Genomic DNA, 10444 nt, shown 5'->3' with positions numbered 1-10444 from the left:
GGTTTTTTAGGACTGAGATGAAGAGAAATTTCTTCATTAAGACACTAGTGAATCTTTGGAATACTCTGACGTCGAGAGCTGGGTTGAATATACTCAAGAGAGAGATCGATAGATCGTTGTTCCAAATGGAATGATAGGGAACATGTGGATCGTGCAGGAAGGTAGAGTTGAGGTAGAAGATCAAGTATATTGTTGAATGGCAAAGCAAGCTCAAAGTGCTAAATGACCTAATTAAACTCACATTGTTTGCTTAAACTTGAATTATTCTATGCGGCTTTTTGTTTTAAAGTGCAGGGCGGCCGTGCACACGCGTTATTCGTCATTGCGTAAGACCTGTGTGGTGCTGTTGAGGCTGCTGCCTGGTCACAGATTACTCAAACATTGCCAGCTTCCATTTCTTATGCACTGATATTACACACTGACTGATCTCAATGGGCCAGTTTGCACGGATTCACATTATCTGATAACACTGGACTGATCCTCAGTGAGGCACAGATTGCTTAATCACACTGCGTTTTTCCTCCAAGGGTTTAACACTGTCTGATCTCACTAGGCCAAATGTCTGGGGTTACACACTGTCTGATCACACTGGGCCCATCCAATCTGGGTTACACAGTGTTTGATCTCACTGGGCCCATCCAACCTGGATTACACACTGTCTGATCACACTGGGCCCATCCAATCTGGGTTACACAGTGTTTGATCTCACTGGGCCCATCAACTCTGGATTACACACTGTCTGATCTCACTGGGCTCATCCACTCTGGGTTACAAACTGTCTGATCTCACTGGGTCTATCCACTTTGGATTACACACTGTCTGATCTCCCTGGGTTCATCCTCCCCGGGTCACACACTGTCTGTGTGTTCAGTTTGAAGTTTTTTCTTAAACTTTCTGTCGAAGTCCGATTACTTGAGACTTCTGAATTTTCACTGACAGATGAAAAGTACCATTGTCTGAAAACTGCAGAATAATCTTCTTAACTCCAACCATCAGATCATCCTCTGTGTAGTGATCTGATTCAGTCCATTCTCTTGGGGTTTGCAACTCAGATCGCCCTTTGCATGCTGACCTGGTTCAGTTCATTCCCCGGGTTTTAGAGAAACGTAGCAACAGAAATATTCCCAAAACAGAAGCAGGCCATTTAGCCTGTTGTATCCATACTGGCTGGAAAATAGCAATGCAGTTTCACTGAAACTCCTAGCTCTTGGTCCATAGCCTTGTGAGTTAGAGCAGCTGAAATGTGTATCCAGGTAAATTTTCAGATGTGAGGTTTTCTGCCTCAGAAACTTACTCAAAAATAAACTGCTCTCCGATGGTGTGTTGGGATTTCACCAAAACCAGTCATCCCCAGCCCTCAGCAGAGCCTTGGCCAAAGCATAAACAAAAGAGCTGAATTGCTGAGGTGAGATTAGAGTGACTGTCCTTGATCTCAAGGCAACATCTGACTGAGTGTAGCATCGAGTATCTACAGTAAAATTAAAGTCAATGTGGATCAGGGAAAACTCTGCACTGCCTGGAGTCAGACCGAGCACAAAGGAAGATATTTATTGCTGTTAGATGCCAGTTATTTTATCTCTAGTGCTTCAGTGTATGAGTTCCTCAGCAACCTGCACTAAGCCCGAACATCTCCAGCTGTTTCATCAATGACATTCCCTCCACCATAAGGTCAGAGTTCGCTGATGATTGCAGTCTATGATTGCAGAAAGTAAAACCAGGACAACATTGAGGCTTCGGCTGAAAAGTGGAAAGTAACATTTGTGTCACAAAAGTGCCAGGCAATCTTCAAAGTGAGAAACTAACCATCGGCTCTTGCAATTCAATGAAATTACTGAATATGTTAAGGGATGAAGAACTTCAGTTACTTGGATAGGTTGGAGAAGCCTGTTCTCCTTGGAGAAAAGAAGATTAGGAGGGATATGATAGAGGTGTCTAAAATCATGAGGGGCCTTGCAGAGTCATTAGGAGAAACTGTTCCCATTGGCCAAAAAATTCAGAACCAGTGGGCTCTGATTTAGGACGATTGGGAAAAGAACCAGAAGCAACATGAGGCAAAACGCTTTTACACAGAGAGTGGTTAGGATCTGGAATGTTCTGCCTGAGAATGTTTTGGAGGAAGATTCAATCTAGGCTTTAAACAGAGAATATTTGAAGGCAAAACGTTGCAGGACTTTGGGGGAAAGGCTGGGGATTGAGAAGGTAAGTTGCTCTTGCAGAGAGCTAGCACAGACTCAACTGGCTTCCTTCTATGCTGTAACTATTATATAATACCATGAAGGAATCCCCCACCATCAAATCCTTCGGGACACCATTGACCAGAAACATAACTGGAACTGGCAGATGAATACTGTGATTACAAGATCAGGTCACGGACCGGGTATTCTGCGGCAAGTGATTCACCTCCTGACTCCTCAAAGCTTTTCCAGCACCGACAAGGCAGAAGTTAGCAGTGTGATGGAATACTGGCTACTTGTCTGGATAACTGCAGCTTCTATCACACTCAAAAAGCTCGACACCATCCAGGAAAAGGCAGCCTGGCACTTCATGTACCACCTTAAACACACATTATCTCCACCATCAGCACACTGTGACTTCAGTATATACCATGGATAAGATCATGGCAGCAACTCAACAAGGTCCCTTCAACAGCAAGTTTTCACCCCAGTATCTCTCACGTCTAGAAGCAGAAATCTGACAGGCACATGGGAATAACATAACTTCAAGTTTCCTTCCAAGCCACACACCTTTCATTCACTGTCGCTGGGTCAAAATCCTGAAGCTCCCTTCCTAACAGCACTGCAGACGTACCATCACAACATGAAATGCAGCCGTTCAAGAAGGTGGCTCACCACCACCTCCTCATGGACAATTAGGAATGATCAACAAAAGCTGGGGTTTCCAGTCGCCCACATCCCGTGAATGAATAAAACAATTTCTCACTAGTTTATAACCGCAAGGTCTGGTCACTGCTGTACTTATTTCTCAGCATCCTTTGGTACTGATTTATTGTGATCCACTATTTACCTGGACACTGCTGTTCTGCTACTCAATTGCTAGATAAATCTGTTTCCATGTGTTAATGTCTATTGGGCTTCTGTCTGCCCAAATGTAACTTTCATCTCTGATTTGTGACCGAACATGTGTTTAGTGCATGACGTAGGGTATGGATTCTTCTTCATTTGCAAGAAATTCACTCACTCACAAGCTTGAGTATAACTTAAACCATGATTAATAAACTAAATTCATTTTGATCTGAACCGGGTTAAATTCCACATAGATAGTGAACGGAGCCAGATATCATTCATCCTTCCACCTACACTGGGAGGTAACCACCTCACCCAGCCACTCCCCACCAATCCCGGACAATTCCTTCATCAGGAATTAAAGGAGGGAATGCCGGATGTGTCTGATTTCTCAGCGTTTATCATTCAGGATACAAAAACTCAGCTTACTTACAACATGATCTGCCCAATTTAAGATAATAATTGAATTCACAGGACAGGAAATTCCATTTGCGTGATGCGTATGAGGGCCCGTTAAATATAATATATCTAGAATTGTTGTATTTGAACTTCAATAAAGTGCATCTAACTGAATTGTCAGGGTTTTTTTAATTTATTAAAGTAGGGACAGTTGCCACAGACTATCCCATTACAAACTGTCAGGATAGATTTGCGAATTTCGATAATAACATTCAGTATTGGAATTCTCATTCTCTTCTTCTACACTGAAGTGTATGTCGTAACAGGAATATTCCATTTCTAATTTCACATTTTGTACAAAGTTATGATTGAACTCCTTGTCACAGTAATGAATTTGAGTAAAGAACTTTGTCCATCCCCCCATTATCTTCAAACCTACATTTACCTGAAGGAATCCTATGTTGTATTGACATCAAACACAATTTCGTATCATTTGTTCAAAATTGGAATTGTGAATTCCAGGAATATCTGCTAATGATGTGGAATTATGGGATGGAGTGGGAAATCTGGCACTGCACAGAGAAGTAATTATATCTTGAAAGCAGGCAATTGACAAATGTCAATCTGTAAAGTTAGGGTGTATATTGAAGCTCTGGCATCTTCTTGTTAACAGATTATTTTAAATGTTTTGTTTAATAGAATCTCAACGGGGAAGGCGGCATCTTCGAAAAAAGATGAAAATCGTCACATTAGCAACACTAGAAAACCATTGATACGTTCTGTGTGGGATTAAGTATTTTGACGCAGTCTATCTGTACTGGGACGTTGGATTACAGAACTGTCCTCTTCTTTGCACCAACATTTACTTTTCCTGCTTCAAATGCTCATCTAATTTCCCCATAACTATTCTCTGAAGCAAAATATTCTATTCTCCAACCATCTTTCTGCTAACCTCTCTGCTCACTCCCTTTGTGATCATGGTAAATTAATTACTTGTTGCACTGACTAACCAACTAGACAGAATAATCTCCCTCTTTTCATTTTACCAAAATTTCTCAATGTTAAAACCTGTATTTTATTTTCTCTTAGTTTTCTCTCCTCCAGTGCATATAGATACCATGTCCTGTTTCTCGTCATCAGTACGATTCTCATCGCTGACACCATTCTGGTGGATCTACGCTATCTGATCTCTGTATTTAATGTTCTTTCCAAAATGAGGAGACCGAAGCTTTACCTGGTATCCTAACGGTGGCCTGAGCAGCTTCTTGCAAAGAATTATCATCACTTGCTTACTCTTGTGATCTTTTCCAAAATTTCTTTTGTGGACTTTGCTCCAGGAAAGCCCTTTTCTCGGAAATGATTATTTGTCTCCCTGGAGCTTGTTGTTCATCCACACCCTGCAGCTCCTTTTCATTGAGAACCTGCTCCTATTCTTTGACGTTCCTGGCAGATTGAAGAGAGATGACAGATGAAAATCTTGTAACTGATTCAAAGTTCCTGGAATTTATTCAATTATTATTTGGAATACTATGCAACCGCATGATAAGACGATGATTACCAAAACGATTAATTCTGCCTGTCTGCAGACGTGCTGCTCAACATGAACTACTCCATCAGTTTGACTTTTTTTTGAATTTCTGGCAAGTTTGTTTTTACAGATAACTTTCTGAGAATGTAATATTTAAGTTTATAACAATTTATTCATTGCTACATTCCTATAACATTCAGTTATGAAAATGAGATTAAACAGCAATACTATTTCTTCTGATACTGTTCTCGACAGCACAGAAAGAAGGCTCAACCTTTGATGAGTGGGAGACACCAGTCAGTGTACAATCGACATGTTAATTAAATATCTGGAGCAAAAGAGGTGAAATGTCACATTAATTAGTGTCTGACAGATTCCTCCATTCGAAAACTCATCATGTGACAAGATCCCGGTTCCATTATCAATGAGGAATGAGGATCAATATTCACAACAAACTTCTCGGAATGTTATCAATATGGACAATCGCAGGATCATTGATTGTTTCCTGAAGCCTGATTGATGAAATAAGATGTCGCTGCCCAATATAAGGCTGTTCTCTCTGTTACTCACATATCCGACGCCACTGCTGAAACCCATCATTATTATCTTTGAAACGTGAACTTGAAATGTGCTGAATTTACAGGAGTAAGTTATGTTTACTCAGTGAAGGAGGTGTGAAGAACGAATGTCATGAAGGTATCAAACTGCTGCAAACAGTGCGCGTAAGAGCGAATCTACTTTTCACATTACCGAAAAGAAGGACGTGGGAATGATGGGGAATTATTTGAAATTGAGCTTCAGATGTGAACAAGCTCCCTCTAATTTTATCCGCATTTTCTAACTAATCTCAAAATTACTGACCAGAGAGATTTCAACACATTCTTCAGCTCTTCTCTGAATTTCCTCTGAGTCGCTACATAAATACATGGATTTTGAATACAAGTCAAAAATTTAAGGCAAGTTCCAGTTTCAGTGGCGATATATCCAGGGGCTGTGCGGTCACCACGGTAATAATTGGTGTTTGTCAGTCTGGTCGAGACAAAACTCACGGCAGCTGTCAACCACAACAGTATAAAACTGCCCGATACAGTGAACAATAAAATAATGGATTTCCTGCGGCTCTCCATTTCTGAATCACTGTGATTCTCACTCCTATTACCCCGGAGTTTCCTGCGCGTTCTATTGGCCACTAAAATACGTCCAATGGTTGAACAATTAAATGAGATAATTAAAGTAAAAGGAAACCAAACGAGCCAGGCGCTGTGAAACCAGACCCACGCTGCACCGAGTGGTGAAGAAAATAAATCCACTCTTGCCTGACAGCCCCACTGCACATTGTTAATTATTTGCTCAGGTTCGTATGCAAATAAAAAGGGAATATTGTTGAACAAACTCAAGAAACAGAACACTGTGATAACCACGCCTGCAGTTCTTGTTGTACAATATCTTGTTTTAACCTTCTGGAAACAGACAGCTACAAAACGGTCAAACGTGAAGGAGATTGTGAACCAAACAGACAAATCAAAGTTGATAGTTGTCACGTATATAATAATCCTACACACGGGAGTGTAAGACAGGAAAGAAAGTGGAAAGTGATAACTGAAAATACGATACACGATCACGTTGATGATCAGAACCAGGAGATCTGCTGTTGCCATGGCCACCATATAAACAGAAATACATTTGGAAAGGCCGCAATTTCTTCGGGAGAGAATCATAATTGTCACCAAGTTCACTGTAAGAAAGAGACAAGAGATAAATAATGTTTTAGTGTCTGTTTGAAATACATGTGGTGATATTTATTGACAGCATTTTACTCCATTCAGTGTGATTATATAGGATTAGCAGTGGAGCCATTTCCTGGGAAACCTGCCTATATATTTTAATGAGCTACTGTAGCACTCACTGTGCACGGGTGACACTTGATTCTTTTTATAGGAAACATCAGTTAGGCTATCAGAGTAAGGGAAACAGAGAAAGTTTGGACACCCATCACAAGTTTGCTCCATAACCACCGACAGTGTAATGCCGACATCGGGGAAACACGTTTTCTTATTCAACATGTGGTTTAAACAGGGAGATAAGTCAACACAGATTATGAACAAATAGTTTATAATAGCTTACCGAGGACACCCAGGGCTGCGACAAATGGATAGTAAATGTCTTTCATCAACAGAATAGCTGGTTTCCCCATTTTATGTGGGAATGGATGAAAGCTGTCGGAGTTAAAGTACTGGAGCACATCTGAGCTTGTGCAAGGGAGCCTATATTTATACTCACATTTATCCTCCAAGGTGTCAATTGGCTTTCATCATAATTAGCATTGGTTGTAGTCAGTTAACAAATACACTTGGTAAGTTGTTTTTTTCTGACAGTTCAGGACAAGGGAAAAGTTTAACATTAAGCTGGAAAGGTGGTTGATGTGTGGGTGGGGGAGAATTTTGGTGATAGCGACCACAACATGGTACAATTTAAGCTTGTTATGGAGAAAGAAATAAACAAGTTGCAAAAAAAGGTTTTGGATTGGGGGAGAGTGAATTTTAGTAAAATAAGGCAGGATCTGGTCAACGTAGACTGGAAAGAGTTAGTGAGTGCAGTGGAGCAGTGGGTGGGGGGGCATTCAAAAAGGAAATGGGGAGGGTACAAGCCGAAAATGTTCCCTCTCGGGTCATAGGTAGGAGCAACAAGCCCAGAGAACCATGGATGACCGGAAACATTCAGGGTACGATGAGAAGGAAAAGAGAGGCTTTTAGCAAATACAAGGAGAGCAAATCAATGGAAGCATAAGTAGAGCACAGAAAGTGTAGGATGGAGCTTGAGAAAGCAATTAGGAGAGCAAAGCGGGGATACGAGAAAGCTCTGGCTGGTAAAAGTAGGGAAAATCCCAAGATATTCTATAGGTACATCAATGGGAAGAGGATAACCAGGGAAAGAATAGGATCCATTCGAGTCAAGGGGGAAATTTGTGGGTGGAGCCAGAGGACATTGGTAGGGTGTTGAATGAATACTTCACATCTGTCTTCACCCAAGAGAAAGAGGATGTAGATATGGATCTTAGACAGAGAGACTGTGAGGTTCTGGAGCAAATTGTCAGAGGGAGTGACAAGGTATTGGAAGTTTTGGAAGGCTTAAAAGTGGACAAATCTCCAGGTCTGGACGATTTGTGTCCCAGGATGCTGTGGGAGGCGAGGGGGGAGATTGCAGGGGCTCTGACCCAAATTTTTAATTCCTCTCTGGCCACGGGGGAGGCGCCAGAGGACTGGAGAACAGCTCATTTGGTCCCACTATTTAAGAAAGGTTGTAGAGATAAGCCAGGGAACTACAGACCAGTGAGTCTCACGTCAGTGGTAGGGAAACTATTGGAGAAAATTCTGAAGGAGAGAATCTATCACCACTTGGAGAGGAAAAATTTGATTAGGAATAGTCAGCATGGCTTTGTCAGAGGGAGGTCATGCCTAACAAATCTGATTGAATTTTTTGAGCATGTGACCAGGTGTGTCGATGAGGGTAGTGCAGTTGATGTAGTTTACATGGATTTCAGTAAAGCCTTTGACAAGGTCCCACATGGGAGACTTATCAAGAAAGCAAATGCAACTGGGTTACAAGGTAACTTGATAAGGTGGATTCAAAATTGGCTTAGCTGTAGGAGACAGACTGTGATGACAGACGGCTATTTTAGTGACTGGAAGCCAGTGTCCAGTGGCGTACCAGAGGGATCTGTGCTGGGTCCCCTATTGTTTGTCATTTATATAAATGACATAGATGACTATGTGGGGGGTAGGATCAATAAGTTCACGGATGACAAAAAGATTGGCCGAGTGAGGTGGAGTGTCTGAGGTTACAGGAAGATATAGACGGGATGGTCAAATGGGCAGAAAAGTGGCACATGGAATTTAACGCTGAAAAGTGTGAGGTGCTACACTTTGGAAGGAGTAATGTGACACGGAAGTATTCAAAGAATGGCCTGACACTGGGAAGTTCCGAGGAACAAAGGCACCTTGGCGTGTTTGTCCATAGATCTCTGAAGGCAGAAGGGCAGGTTAATAGGGTGGTATAAAAGGCATATGGGACACTTGCCTTTATCAAAGAACAAAGAACAAAGAACAGTGCAGCACAGAAACAGGGCATTCGGACCCCCAAGCCTTCGCTGATCTTGGTGCCTGCCTAAACTAAAACCTTCTGCACTTCAGGGGACCATATCCCTCTATTCCCATCCTATTCATGTATTTGTTATGATGCCTCTTAAACGTTGCTATCGTATCTGCTTCCACCACCTCCCCCGGCAGCAAGTTCCAGGCACTCACCACCTCTGTAAAGAACTTGCCTCGCACATCCCCTCTAAACTTTGCCCTCTCACCTTAAACCTATGTCCGCTAGTAACTGACTCTTCCACCCTGGGAAAAAGCTTCTCACTATCCACTCTGTCCATGCCGCTCATAACTTTGTAAACCTCTATCATGTCGCCCCTCCACGTCCGTCGTTCCAGTGAAAACAATCCGAGTTTATTCAACCTCTCCTCATAGCTAATGCCCTCCAGACCAGGCAACATCCTGGTAAACCTCTTCTGTACCCTCTCCAAAGCCTCCACGTCCTTCTGGTAGTGTGGCGACCAGAATTGCACGCAATATTCTAAGTGTGTCTAACTAAAGTTCTGTACAGCTGCAGCGTGACTTGCCTATTTTTAAACTCGATGCCACGACCGATGAAGGCAAGCATGCCCAATGCCTTCTTGAGTACCTTATCCACCTGCGTTGCCACTTTCAGTGACCTGTGGACCTGTACGTCCAGATCTCTCTGCCTGTCAATACTCCTCAGGGTTCTGCCATTTACTGTATACTTTCCACCAGCATTAGACCTTCCAAAATGCATTACCTCACATTTGTCCGGATTGAACTCCATCTGCCATTTCTCCGCCCAAGTCTCCAACCGATCTTTATCCTGCTGTATCCTTTGTCAATCCTCATCACTATCCGCAACTCCACCAACCTTTGTGTCGTCCGCAAACTTACTAATCAGACCAGCTACATTTTCCTCCAAATCATGTATATATACTACAAAGAGTAAAGGTCCCAGCACTGATCCCTGTGGAACACCACTAATCACATCCTTCCATTCAGAAAAGCACCCATCCACTGCTACCCTCTGCCTTCTATGACAGAGCCAGTTCTGTATCCATCTTGCCAGCTCACCTCTGATCCCGTGTGACTTCAGCTTTTGTACCAGTCTGCTATGAGAGACCTTGTCAAAGGCTTTACTGAAGTCCATATAGATAACATCCACTGCCCTTCCTTCCTCAATCATCTTTGTCACTTCCTCCAAAAACTCAATCAAATTAGTAAGACACGTCGTCCCATTCACAAAACCATGCTGCCTCTCACGAATAGGTTTGTTTGCGTCCAAATTGGAGTAAATCCTGTCCCGAAGAATCCTCTCTAATAATTTCCCTACCACTGACGTAAGGCTCACGGGCATATAATTTCCTGGATTATCCTTG

At 42.3% G+C, this 10444-nt stretch overlaps 1 protein-coding gene across 1 annotated transcript; it reads right to left on the bottom strand.

The window, feature by feature from the left end:
* Window positions 1-5388: 5388 nt before the first annotated feature.
* On the bottom strand, window positions 5389-7144 carry LOC137345138 (probable G-protein coupled receptor 139). Its single transcript, XM_068008608.1, has 3 exons — window positions 7075-7144; window positions 5812-6685; window positions 5389-5581 (listed from the first exon to the last, which is right to left on the bottom strand). Exons 1-3 carry the CDS (start codon window positions 7142-7144, stop codon window positions 5389-5391), a joined length of 1137 nt encoding a protein of 378 aa, XP_067864709.1.
* Window positions 7145-10444: the final 3300 nt, after the last annotated feature.

The sequence above is a fragment of the Heterodontus francisci genome, chromosome 28 (assembly GCF_036365525.1).
Source record: "Heterodontus francisci isolate sHetFra1 chromosome 28, sHetFra1.hap1, whole genome shotgun sequence".
NCBI lineage: Eukaryota > Metazoa > Chordata > Chondrichthyes > Heterodontiformes > Heterodontidae > Heterodontus > Heterodontus francisci.
Note: the sequence above shows the minus strand (reverse complement) of the source record. Positions and strands in the feature narration are given on the sequence as shown.

What these genes read in the sequence shown, in the direction of transcription:
- LOC137345138 (XM_068008608.1), bottom strand. Translation starts at nt 7,144, where the DNA reads ATGGGGAAACCAGCTATTCTGTTGATGAAAGACATTTACTATCCATTT. An exon ending in CGCAGCCCTGGGTGTCCTCG is followed by an intron (nt 6,686 to 7,074) that starts GTAAGCTATTAT and finishes TCTTTCTTACAG; the next exon opens with TGAACTTGGTGACAATTATG. An exon ending in AATGTGTTGAAATCTCTCTG is followed by an intron (nt 5,582 to 5,811) that starts GTCAGTAATTTT and finishes CTGTAAATTCAG; the next exon opens with CACATTTCAAGTTCACGTTT.